At 38.5% G+C, this 13,784-nt stretch overlaps 1 protein-coding gene across 2 annotated transcripts in view; it reads left to right on the forward strand.

The window, feature by feature from the left end:
- Positions 1 to 664: 664 nt before the first annotated feature.
- The window catches only part of Hipk (Homeodomain interacting protein kinase), a 37,844-nt gene continuing 24,724 nt past the window's right edge, over positions 665 to 13,784 (forward strand). The window contains exon 1 of one of the 2 annotated variants that reach the window (XM_064690118.1): positions 665 to 1,540. In XM_064690118.1, coding sequence (XP_064546188.1) covers positions 1,138 to 1,540 — 403 coding nt within the window. In that variant the 5' untranslated portion in view covers positions 665 to 1,137. The remainder of the gene's footprint in view (positions 1,541 to 13,784) is intronic. The other variant, XM_064690119.1, reaches the window with a different exon arrangement.

Below are 13,784 nucleotides of genomic sequence, written 5' to 3' on the forward strand. Positions count from 1 at the left end.
TCAAATAAAACGCCGCACAGTGGTCAAAAATTGAACTTTAGATTCCCAAAAAAAACGAGACCTGGGTTAAATAACCTTGAACTAGCGTATCTAAAGAATTTGCAGCTGCAAGGTATCGATAATTATCGATATATTAGCCCGTTCCATTTCAATTAAAAAAAATGTCAAAAATAAATATGAAGTTATATATTTATTAAAACTTTAAAAGTTTTTCCAATATAGTTATAATATATAACGTATTTATGGTAAATAATCTGTGTACGAATTATATATATTTCAATACTTATTATTTATTAAATATTTAATTATTTTTTTAATCCTTATCTTCGGCTTGATCAAATTTAATAAACATATTAAATGCCCATCGTCTTTCCACACATTCGACCCACTGTGCGCCGCCCCGAATAGAAAAAAAAGATAAAAACAAAAACCACAAATTGGCGTCTGGCAACGTTAATTTTATTGTTGTTGTTTTGCACACAAAAGATGCCAATGGAAATTTTCGAAAATCCAGCGAAAATAGTGACCAGTGTTGGTTAATGTATGCGAAAACTTGGCATTTAGTTCCAATTCAACCCCAATTGGAAATCGAATTAGAGTGCTTTATTTTACGGCTTAACTCTTAGTGAAATGTCGCTAATCAACTTATTTCTTCTTCTTGCAGATTCTCTTTTAATTTAACATAAATTGTCAAAAAAAAAAAAAATTATGAAATTTTGTAAATATTAATTCCTCAACAATTGATATGTAAAAGGCGAGACCAGTCAACATTTTCTTTGGTCACGTTTCAATTGTAAACGTCACTTTTTGTACAGTAAACTAAATTGTAAGAACAAGAAGAATATTGAGCCGAAAGAGCAACAACAACAACAACAACAACAACAACAACAACAACAACAACAACAACAACAAGACCAACCAAAACGAATCAAATCCAATTAGAAGCGAATTGGAAATACAAGAGAAAAAAACCATATAAGGAGAAATAAAAACAAACACGAGCTTGCAACCAATTGCGAACCAAGCCAAAGCGAAACAGCGATACAAGAGAAAGAGAGAGGGAGAGAGAGAGAGCGAGAGAACAAGAAACATATATAGAGAGCACCAGAGGATCGTTTTAAGAATTCGCATGCGCCAATGAGAACGTCGCATCCTTCACACGCGTCCGATTTCGTCGTCGTTGCCGCTCCCAGTTCCGGTTCCGGTTACGGTTCCGCCAGCGGTTCAGCCACTGTGGATGTGCTGGACGTAAAGCCAACTGCCAAACAGGTTAGCATTGGCATCAGCTGCGATCTGAAGCCCATTGTCTTTCTCGACTCGGACACGAGGCAGCCGCGTCAGCGCAGTGTCATCATCGGGCAGCACTCGCAAGAGCAAGAACAACAACATCATCATCATCATCATCAACAACATTATCAACATCATCATCAGCAACAAGAGGAAGAACAGCAGCAGCAGCAACAACAACAGCAGCAGCAGCAGCAGAAAACGTCGTCCAAGTCTGGAGCAGCGGCCAACAGCAAGCGAAAGCGCGAAACAGGTGAGTTTCCAATTAAGATCAATTATATAATAGTTCCCAAAGGGAACTGAATAATATGTTAGTTCTAAATAGGGAACTGAATAACAAATTTGTTTTGCCTATCAACTTTTTCTAAAGTCTTGAATTAAGAATCACAATTTGTAGTCAACAAGTTGTTGTGAGTGATAAAGCTGAGAGGAAGAAGAATAGAAATAGGTATTTTTCATAAATTGTCTGAAATGAATATCTATTTAATATAGCAGCAACTATCATAAGTTCCTATAAAAAAACAGAATATATATGAAATTTTAAATCAGGAGCGATTAAACTGGGATACAGAACAGATGTAATGAATCAATATATCATATAGGACCCAAAGAAAATATCAGTCGAACATTAAGTTTGGGTTTCCTTTAGACAAAACTAAGAGAAACAAGTAGGAGTACTTTAGTCGGGAGTGCCCGACTAGGGGATACTCTAAACCTTCTTCTACCAACAGCAAATGCAGCAATAAGAATTACGATAGCCATCAAATGAAAGATACTTGATCTATATATAATATTCAAGAAGTAACTTGGAGTTACTCAAATTTGGTGACTCTAGCTCTTGAAACCTAAGAGATTTGCTGAAAAATACAGTTATTCGATATGGATTTTTATCGATTGCTTAAAAACGGGGAAAGTTATCGGAAACAAATTCGTACTGCGCGGGCACTAGAAGGACCTAAGTTTCTAGATCTTATAGGTTCACATATCGTTGCGTTCAAACACAAGTCTCGATAGATCGACCCTTTTCTTGATGCAGATCAAGAATATGTATAATCTATGGAGTCGAAGATGTTTTCTTCTGCCCGTTACATACATTTGCACGAATCCAAAATACCCTTTTTTACCCACCTTCAATGGGTTTGGGGTATAATAAACTCTACAAGATGTTGACTTTATTTATTTCTAGTAATTTGCACACTCAAATGAATCTTATGCAGCAAATCGAAATAGACAAATGGAACAAGTTCCGCTTCCATCCGGCAACAATATCTGATGCATTCATTATGGACTATTTCATCATCTAATTCGTGAAATTATCTATGGGCAAATGTCGTGTACATTCCAATAAAACGCGATGCACTCAACTTTCTTTGATATACTTTGCACCAGGGCGACCTTCAACTGGGTTTTTTTGTTCAAAAAGATATTGAATAGCAACATTCCCAGACAGATCTAGACAAGTATATATAAATATATATACATTCGACTTTACGCTTGAGTTCAATTCAAATATTTCTTTCTAGTTTCCCCCATATTCCCCCTATTCGATTGGGTATCTAAAAATAAGGGCATTACGTAGCGCGCATTTGTTGCATGATCCATTAAATATGAAATAAATATTCGACTTTTTCCAAGAATTGCCGCGTTTATGTGGGAAATGATGGGTGTGCGCCTTGCCCTGGCTAAATTATGCCAGTTATCGTTATCGGTTTATCGAAAAGACAAATTGCGCCTGGAGACAATAATTTATGATTTATTGTTATCGTTATCGGTTTATCGAATACACAAACGGCGCCTGGACACAACAATTTATTAAGATTATATTTCATTTTTTATTTGTTGCCCTGTACTTTTTTGTATATTCTCCTCTTCTTTTATTTTCCCTTCTTTTTCGTCTCTTCTCCCTTCTCTCTCTTTTCATTTGTCGCTTATCAGGCGTACCTCGCATTATATTTTATTCCCTACCATTCGGCATTTCGTTCTATTGATAATCAAACAATAAACGCGACGAGAAACCATGCGAAATTCTGGCGATGTTTTATTGTTGTTTTTGTTGTTGCTGTTATTATTCTTGTTGTTGTTGTTTCTGCTGTTGTTGTTGTCACTTGGCTCCAATTGTTCGCTTTGGCGTTGCCCATCAACATTTTTTTTTGCTGCTGCTCTCCCTCCCAACACCCCGAATGGGTTTGTTTTGGGGCGCGTGTGAAAACCCAGACGCTTATCATCTTCTTCTCTTTTCCATCTCTTCTTCTTCGCTTCTCCTTTCATGTCTACATGTTTCTCTCTCTCTCTGACATTCTCTCGCTGTTTGGCTCTGATTACTTTGCCAGCTCAAAGACGTTTCTGCTTCTCTTGCCTTTAAAGTCAGTTTGTTGATGTTTTCATTGCCCCTTCCTTTTCTATGCCCTTGGGGAGGGTATAAAAATGTTCTCCGACCCAAGAGTATTTATTCTAGATCTGCAACTGCAAGTCGCCAAGTATATCCACATTCGTCTGTTCGTCTGTTTCTATACAAACCCGTCGCTCAGTTTTAAAGTTTTCGTCTTGAAACCTTACCTAGATCCGTCTTACTGTTGCAGGCATTACATATGTCAGAACCGGCCGAATCGTGACACTATATGATATCAGCTGCCTTAGGAACGATCGTTTCCATAGGATCGAACATTTCCCAGCATTCGCTATTCTCACATATCTCCAAAAGCATAAGGCAAATGTTTCCAAGGGTATTAAGTCTTCGTCGTGCCGCAGATATCTTTACTTTCTCGTTTTGACTATCAATTGAAATTCTGCTTTTTGTTTCTCTTTTATTTATTATCTTTTCTACGCTTTGCTTTTGATTATTTGTTTTGCTGTTTTCGCTTTTGTTTTAGTGGAGTTCTTCTTTTCTGATATCACACTCGCAAATGCACACGTACTAGCCAGTATTAACGGTAGATTCTGGCATTTTTCTATGACTAAATTATTTAGCAGAAGATGTCAAAAAAGCATTTACTATCATATATGCATACTTTTAGATGCATCTTATCTGTCGCATTAAATTTCCTGTAAAGATTCGTTTTCAAACACTGCTTTTGCTTAAGGATCGATAATGTTATCGATAACTTATCGTAACTAGGTATTTTGGGAATTTAGTCTGTTTCTAAAAAAACTTCACATTCTGCGACTCCATTAGCAAGTGTCAGTTGTCGGTAACATGTGAATGTCCAAAGTTCCGCTAAGCAAATGTAAAAAAATTGGGTTTCTTGTGGGAAAACGTACAGGCAACCTACTTCACATTCGCAACATACTTCACATTCGCAAAAAATTTAAGAAATGTTGATAGTGGAATTAGGCAATAAAAGACTTTTTAGGGGAATCTTTTTCTAAATGAAACTTGATCGTATTTATGAGTCAAGAGAATCCCTTAAGAAATTGATTGCTTCTTAAAGAGATTTATCTATATGCCTGACATCACCTACTCAGTATAATTTTCTCTGAATTGAACTATTTGTAATTCCCCTAAGGATATTTAGTTTGATTTACATTCAAAATATTTTAAAGCATCCCAAACAAACTACTCAGACTTATAAAGTCCACTTTTCGGTGCGTTTTTATATATATATTAAACCGACTAATATTTGTTGTGCCCTCAAAAGTATCTTAAATTGAAGATAATAAAAACAATCTAGATAAAAACAAATCAACTTTGAGATTGGGCAGTCGCAGATAACGCTCAGCTTTTGTTGTTACAGCCCTTTTTTTTTTTTGGTTTTTGTTTCTCGAGCGAGTCTCTCAGCCAATTACAATTACCCCCTAATTATTTGCCCCTCCCTTCCTCTCTCTCCGCCTTTCGCCCTCTCCCCCTTTAAGTTAACATTTTATTTTTGTTTTCCCTTTGCTTTTATTTAGTTTTTATTTTTATTTGCTTTTCGCTTATTGCGACTTATAAATTGTTGTTTGTATTTCTCTAGCTGCTTTTGTTGTCGTTGCTGGAACAATTTTTTTTCGTATTTTTGTTTTATTTATTTTTGGCATATTGTTGTTGTTTTTCGCCTGTTTTGCCTCGGCCCTCTATTCGCTTGGCTTTTATCGTGATAATACGTTTAAATACTTTTGGAACTGTTTTCGGTTCTAGTATTATTTTTGCTCTGTGCATGTGCGTGTGTGTGTGTGTGTGTGTGTGTGTGTGTGTTCGAGGTGCGGGCTGAATAAAAATAAACTGTTTTTTATTTTATTTGGAATTCTTTTCGAGCCCTCTCGATAAGAAGTAAACCGCAATTTGTGCTAGTTTCTTTGAGGTACCATCAGGTTTACCACCCTAAAAATAGCACTCCAATAACTCGTAGGTGTGTGGGGGGGGGGGGGGGGCAGGCATTATTAGTCATCCGTCAACAGCTTTGCGTGCTCATAGAAAACGATTCAGTTTGGGTTTTTATGGTCACTCGCGGATTTTCCCCGGCAATCATTCATAACTCGTTTAATCTGCCATCTGATCGTTAATCTTTCGTATTGTAATCAATGGGAACGTCAAGTACAGACCAGATGTTTCTAGAATTCTTAGTCTTATGGCTAGATATAAACCTTTTCTCTCTTATTTTTTAAGATAAAAAACTGTTTGAGATACGTTTGGAATGTGAAGAAGCATTTTTTTTTCTTATCTTTAGCTTTCTGATTATAGAAAACTTCTTTTTATCAATTTGTTTGTGAATTCACATTTTGTGACGTTAGTTTTCAACTATTCCACATGTAATTTATCGATATTCCAACTCATTCCGCACGCGGAAAATGAGTGGAAAGGTAAAATTGTGATAAAAAAATCAGGTTTGCAGCTCGGTTAAACTTGTTAATGTCAGCTTTGCCTTTTTCAGATCTCATGCTCCACTTTCGGAGAGTAGTTCTTTTATCTGCCAAGATCGGTTCTTTGTAAGCAGCCAGAATGACATACATAACCATCAATGGGCTCACCTTTTATTTATATTTTTCTTACCTTACATTTCTCACTCTGTTTTTTTGAATTCTCATGCTTCCTGTTTTTGCTGTACTTTCTCCCATAAATCTTGCTGCAAATTGCACAGAAATCACAATTTGTGATCTGTGGCAACGCTGGTTGCCCTATTATTCAGCATGTGGCAGCTCTTTGAGTGGGTGAAAGGAGTTGGACAGCTAAATTCCACACTTGCAGTTGCCTATATACGTGTGTGTGTTTGTGTGTGTTGAGTTGTTGTTGCCATTTCGCTCAAAGCTAGCCACACACACATACACGCATAACCGGTGCCTGCAGCTCTCTTTGTGGAACGAGAATCTTTCAGTCTGCAGCTGTTGTTGCTGCTGCTGCTCTCCACTCTCCTCTTGCGCCCCTTTCGCGAGACTTCCTTACGCGACATACGTTACATCAAAGGCATTCTACGCAAGCGACAGAGCCCACGCAAGCGAGCAAGGAGCAGGCGAGGGAGAGAGGGAGAGCGCGCGTCGCGGCGAAAAACTCATATGCCAATCACAGACGCTGCTGCTGCGCTGCTTTGGCTTGTTTTTGGGCTGTCAACTAAGTTCGCTTTAGTTTTGCATCTCATCTGCGCTACCCGCTGTCAATGACAAAACTTATTATTTGTTGTCAGCGTGCGTGTGTGTGCGTTTGTGAGTGTGTGTGTTTGTGTGCGAGAACATGTAAAACACAGCGCGCAATGTAAATGAAATATTCATGCAAGACATCACGTAGCTTTAAAGCGCACACGACTGCGAAATTCCATGACATCCAAATGTTAATTTACTGTAAACAAAGAGAGTAGAAGAGTTAACGACCGACCCCATTGTGCATATGTATGTATGTGTGTATGTGACATAAGGCCTAGACAAGTTAATTGGTAACAAATAAAATGCAACCGAGTTAAATTAATTGAAATAAAATGCGTGATCGAAGCCACTGGAAGTCGATTGTGCGCGTATGTGTGTGCGTGTGTGTGCATAGTGTGGCAATCGATAAACGCAATAAAAAAAAACGTCATTTGCAACTGCTGTCAATTTTCTTAGTCATAGTCGCCGCGAACCTTGCAGCCAAAAGAAGAGACCTCGACTATTAAGTGAGCTGCGCTTAGCTAAGGTTAAGGGAAGGCCACTTCGAGTGGGCGACTCCGACTGCGAGTGTTAACTAAATGCGATACACAAATCCATATATGTACATATACATATGTATATACATACATACATATATCTCATTTAACTCTATGCAAATGTTGCAAAACATGTGTGCCGTGCGTATCTGTGAGATACAGCAGCTGCTTGTCGCAATCTACATACATACACGCACACACATACACGCATACACACACACACGCAGGAATACAAGTACAAGCATGCACAAAATTTCAATAACCCAGCGAACATGCGTCGAGCGACAGAGACAGAACTTTTGAAAAAACGAAAAAAAAAAAAAATAAAATAGCAAGCACACGTTTTTTATAAGCTCGGCAGGGTATAATCGACTATGGAAATTTCTAAGAAATTGAAAGCAAATAAAGCGTGATAGCCAATTTTTTTAAAAAAAGTTTTTAAGAAGTTGAAAAAAAAACATGAAAACCAGTGTCTCCCCATTTTTTTTTCCACAGGGTGCCTTATGCCTAACTAGCGCACAGTTTTGAATATTATTATAAGTGTCAACATTTTTTAAATTCAAAACTGGAGAACAGTGTGCAGGGTATCTTTAGGCATATACTTACTTGCCTCACTTATATCGCAATTGAATCGAATCGAGATGCAGATTTCAGACTGTTTACAGGGTAACCTTGAGCACATAACTGCTGAGTTAATTTTTTGTTCGCTTTAATTAAATTGAATACAAATAGAGATTACACTCTGTTTACAGGGTATCTTTAGCACATACCTGCTGAGTTGTTTAAAGATAAAGATTTCACACTCTTAAAGCAATATCTTATCTTTGAGAATAATAATAATTATTAAAATGCAATTGCTCAATTCTTTCCAGGGTATTCTCTAGTCGAGTGGCTCGTTTTATGCTTGTTATCGCAATTCCTTTATGCAAATTTTTTGTTGACATATTTTTTGGCGAATTTGAATTGAGCGATGCGCCAGACGACCTTTCCGTCAATTTCACTTTTAGTTGGACCTAGAAATGTCGACTTTTCGGTTATAGAAGGCGAATTTTGTAGAATCATGATGGATAGGTCCACAAAATCTGAACAATATGTTAAACAAATATGACTTAATTAGTTTGCAATTGTAATTAATGCCAACGTTTTTCTGTTTCATTTCAGGTAAACAACTCAACTTGAAATATTACGAATCCAAATAAAACGTGAGTTTTTATATTGATCTGGCATAGATGATATATGATGCTCTGTAGTATTATTAATGGTAGAATTGTACAGTTCATGGCTGATTACTTTCAAAAACAACAACTGTCGCCTGTCCCCCCTCCCTCCTCCGCTCTGCCGTGCTGTCAGTGTACACACATTGATTTCAAAAGATCGTTGGACCAGTTTTCGGCTTGAGAACTTGTTTTCAATTTTGTTTTTCTCTTTTTTCTGTTTTATTTATTTTTTTTTGGGTGCACACTTGCACAACGATCGCAATTTATCTGTGTACACATTATGTTGCTGCCGTGCTTTGAGTGCTTTTAATATTTGTTTTTGTTTGGTTATCTTTTTTAATTTTAACCGGCCTCCAACCATGCGCAACTCCAACTACAACTCCAACTTTGATTCCATGTTCGACCCTCGGGCGACGCCGAATGGAGGTCAAACCAGAGCAATGCATTGCGGCGAAGAGAAAATTTGCCAACAACAACAATGTTGCGACGCTGCGCTGATCAACAACAGCAGGCGCGCTCTCTCTCTCTTTCCCTCTCGCTCTCTGTCGCACAATTGAGCGGTAAGCCTTGAAGTTGTTATTGCGTCTGGCTGCGACGTCGACGTCAACGTTGACGTTTGCGTTACTTGTTTTATTATCGTTCTTGTTGCAGCACGTAACTGTCTCTGCCTCTGTATCTGTGTGTGTGTGTGTGTGTATTGCTTTTGAGTGACAATGCAGCCTGCTCAACGTTCCAAGCTCTCTCACATACACACAGGCACGCACTCACACGTACGTGCACACTCAGTCTATGGAAATTGAATTTAAATTGGGTTAACAAGTGTTAATGGACAATTCCCAAGCCCAGTAAATGCAACGAACGAACAAAAGCAAAGTACAGTAAACACAAAGTACCGTTACTGACTGCTATTATGTGCAGATGCTTTTTGTGAACACTCTACTGAAAAGATATCGAACGCTAAAAAGGCACGTAAAGGGGCGTAATACAAAAGAAACTGAGAACGCTTTAAAATGTTACTTAGTTTGTGAAAAGCATGGAAAATAATGAAAAAAAAAATGAAATGTAAAATAAAACATTTTCGAGACATTTTCCAGCTGTCGCGCATTTTCATCAATTCGCGTAATCTTAATGAAATCATCGTCAGCGCCACCTGGCGGCCTGTTTTTGCATAGATTACGCAAAGCAGGCTAACGGGACAAAAAACACAGAAAAACCCGAAATAGCAACAAAATAGAATCAAATTAAATAATATCAAAGCTGCTTAAGTTGGATCTGGGCAGGTTGGCGTCGGTTTGTGGGTGGTTAAGAGGTTAGCGGGGCGGAAATCTCTTGTGAAAATGAAAACGATGTGCAGCGAAATGTGCGATAAAAAAGAGAGACAGAGACACAAGCAGAAAATTGAACAAAAATAGAATTACCAAGTTGCACAACAAGCATGGTCGAGGGGGCGCGCAGGGGTTAGGGTAATTGCGAGTGCGGCTCCGTCACAACACATTAAACGCAATTATAGAAAGTCAATTGAGAAACGAGCGACAGCAGCAACAACAACAACAAGCTAAATTGCGCGGGCGTTGAAAGCCAAGCACCGCAGTCGACGTCAACGTCAACGTCAATGTTGCTTGCGCCTAGCGACTGTCTTTCAGTTAATTCGCCCGGGGAGCGTGTGGGCGAGCAACAACCGCAAGACGCACAACGCCCCTTTTGTGCCTTGCCTGCCTTTCCATTTGCATGCGCTTCAAATTCCACTGGAAACTAATCCTTTTGCCATTGAGCAGCCTCTTAATACACACAAGCACGCACCCACACATTTACGCTCTCAATTTGCACAGCCTTTGGTACCGTTATCGGCTCTGCCTTTTCGCCAGCTTAGTGCTGGGCTTAGCAGCGCAAAGCCCACAGCTCTGCCAGCCGCTCTGCCCACACTGCACTCGTATCTCCATCTCGCTTGCGCTCAGCCTGGACTTGCAATTATTTTCTTATTGGAGTGCTGTGAATTTTATTGTTTGCGCTTCGCTTTCTACAGGTGGCGCTGTCGCTACTGCTGCCGCTGCTGGCGTCGCTGCAGCAGCGATGACTAATGGTAAAATTTGTTTTGTTGTTGTTTTGATTGCTTTAATTACTTTTTGCAAAAACAAGTTTTAGCTGACGTTTGCTGTTGCTGTTGCTGTTGTTGTTGTTGTTGTTGTTGTTACTTGAATTGGCTTCAATATCAAATTTGGACATTTCCAAGATTTGTGTGTTTTTTTCTCTCTCTTTTGTTTTGTGCTTTATTTGCACAAGTTCTTTGCTTAGCTTTTTTAAGGTTTTCTTTTGTTTGGTTTTATTTGGAAACTATCAAAACGCGGATATTTTTTTTATTCAGCTGTCTGTGTAAATACAAATAAATATAACTGAAGGTCGTGACGTCTTTCGCATATTATTCTTAATTATTATTTATTCGGAATATTTGAACTAATAAAAAATTGCAGGGTATATATTGTTATTTGCATAAAACCTGTGGCATTTAGGTAATTAATGCATATTATTATTAAAATTCTTTTCTTCTTTTGGTCTAGTCTACTCTTTGCATAATTAATTTTAATTTCTCTTGATTTATACGTTTTACGCCCAAAATTTTCAACATTTAATCGAGCATTTAAAATATTATTCTTGTCAGACGTAGATTTTAATTATGCAAATACCCTGTACCCATGTTAAGCAACGGGTGTGCTGCCCACACATGCCATTTACCAAGGAGTAGGGCATAGATATTTACCTATGCTTGCAACATTTTTTTTTAAAGGGTATCTTTAACGAGGAATGCCATTTTTCCTATGTAGCTTTAGGATTGTGCACATTTTGTGGTCATTTTAGCTCTGCTGAGTATACTGAATAAGAGGAAAAACTTTTTTACAGGGTATTTTTAGTCAACCCTCAAAGAAGATGTTCTCCTTGTACAAGGCGCTCACTACTGCAGCTCGCACTTATAATATGCATAGAATATTATACAATACAGGGTATCTGTAGTCATTCACATATGGATGTGCATGGAATAGTATATTATACAGGGTATCTCTTAGTCATTTACGTATGTATGTGCATTGAATAATATATTATGCTGGGTATCTCTTAGTCATTCACATATGTATGTGCATAGAATAGTACACCATACAGGGTATCTCTTAGTCAGCCAGCCTCTACCAAGTGATGCTTTGTCTTCTGCATAATATTTAAATAAAAACACGGCAAAGTTATGCGACACAAATGTCGCACTGATTGGATCCCAAGCCGCTAGCCCAACCTCGCGCTCCTGCTCCACCTCTCTCCTCGACTCTCTTCCCTTTCCCCTCCCCACATTGCCCGCCTCTGTCTGCCTTTTGCGCTGCGAATTCGCTGCAACTTGTGTAAAATTCTCGTGTTGGAACTCGTCCATAAAAATGCGACGAGCAAAATTGCCGCAACTATGTTGCATGTTGCTGCTGTTGTTTTTGTTTGTTGCTGCTTGTTGTGCCTCTTTTTCTTCTTCTTCTGCTGCTGCTTCTTATTTCTGGTTTTTCGTTTGCCATCGCATTTTGAAAATATGTATTCTTGGCTTATTACAGAATTTAAATAAAGTGTGTCGTTTATTTAAAAATGCAAGCGCCCGCACACTCCCCCACTCCCCCTCTCCCTCCCTACCACCTTCCATCTCTGTCGCTCTGCAGCTACGTCTACTGCTTCTTCTTTTCGTCTGCTGCTCACCTCCTCTGCTTTGCCTAGGCGTCGCCGCAACAACAAAATTTGAGGTGCTTTGGCCGTTGTTTGTTGTTTTTGTTGCTGGCGACTTCCGTGTAGCTTCTTCTTCTTTATTGTTGCTGTTGTTTTTGTTTGCTTTAGCTTACGCGTAATTAAGCTGAAAAAATATTCATGCGTTCGCTCTTCTTCTTCTCATGGCTTCTTCTTAATGCTGCTCTTTTTCTTAGGTTTTTTTTTGGTGGCCATTTGCACGCAGCGACAGCGTCGCCGGCGTCGCTGCTGGCGTTGTCTGTTGTTGACTGAATGGGGCATTTCTTACTGTTGTTGTTGTTGCTGTTGCTGCTGTTTTTGTCGTGGCTTATGGAAATGAAAATTGTATTGTTGCACACGGCTGTTGTTCGCTCCGCTGCCAGCGGGAAAAATAACTGATTGCGACTTTAGCGTTGAATTCTATTTTCGAACATGTCTGCTGATTATCGTACATTCCAGCTTGGAACTTGAACTGAAGAGCAACTCTTAACTGCTGGAATTTATGATCTTATGAGTGCTTGCTCTCTCTCCTTCTCTCTTTCTCTCAGCTGAAGATGTGTGCCTTTCCAACGTGTGTGCATTTCCATTGTATGAAAGTGTAAAAGAATAAGAGCTTTGTATGAAAAAAATGTTAACTGTTTTTTATGTATATGTAAATGGGAATGAAAGACGTCTTCTTTATTAAAAATATTTTATTTGCTTAAATTATTTTTATTTATAAATTCACAGCTGCTTGTCAAGTTCTCATCACACGTTCTTTAAATTTAGTAAGCTTTTCTTAAAAGAAAACGTATTCCCTTCTTCAACGCCCGTAAATTTCTAATTAATTTTCCTTTTTTTTCTTGTTTGTACTAAGAAATAACAAATTTTAATTTAACGAAAAATATGATCCATCCCCTTGCAATAAACTGTTCCTTTAAGCCATCTAATACGACTTCTAACGTTTTTGAAAAGCAAAAAACAAAACGCTTTTCTCCAATTTTCCAGCGTTTCGCTTTGCATTTCACTTGAAATTCAAGCGCCAAGGCTCATTAAATTCAATAAAAGCCATGCGACATTCCAGAAATCCAATCAATGCCAGCAACAACAACAACAACAACGAAAACATCATCGACAACAACATATTATTAATTATGTGTAATTTCATAAAAAGGCTAACATTAAGCGTTTTGTGTAATTTCTACAATTAATTGCTTGTATTAAATTAATGCTTTGGCCTGCAAGCTACATTATTTATTCAACACGCAGCCCAACTCCTCCTCCCCCACCTTCCAGTCTTTTCGCTGTGTAGGCTGCTTTTCGACTTTGCCAGATTTGCCAAAAGCTGCACTCGAGAGCGGCTAACGACAGCGACATCAACGTCGCAGTCGCAGTCGCCGTCGACGCCGGCAACTGTCAACCCAAATTGAAAAGCTGTCGACGGCGCAAACTCTTCTCAGCTTTCAGCTGG

This window comes from Drosophila montana, unplaced genomic scaffold (assembly GCF_035044405.1).
Source record: "Drosophila montana isolate Dmon_TW-CO22-7 unplaced genomic scaffold, ASM3504440v1 contig_3240_1, whole genome shotgun sequence".
NCBI classification, from domain to species: domain Eukaryota; kingdom Metazoa; phylum Arthropoda; class Insecta; order Diptera; family Drosophilidae; genus Drosophila; species Drosophila montana.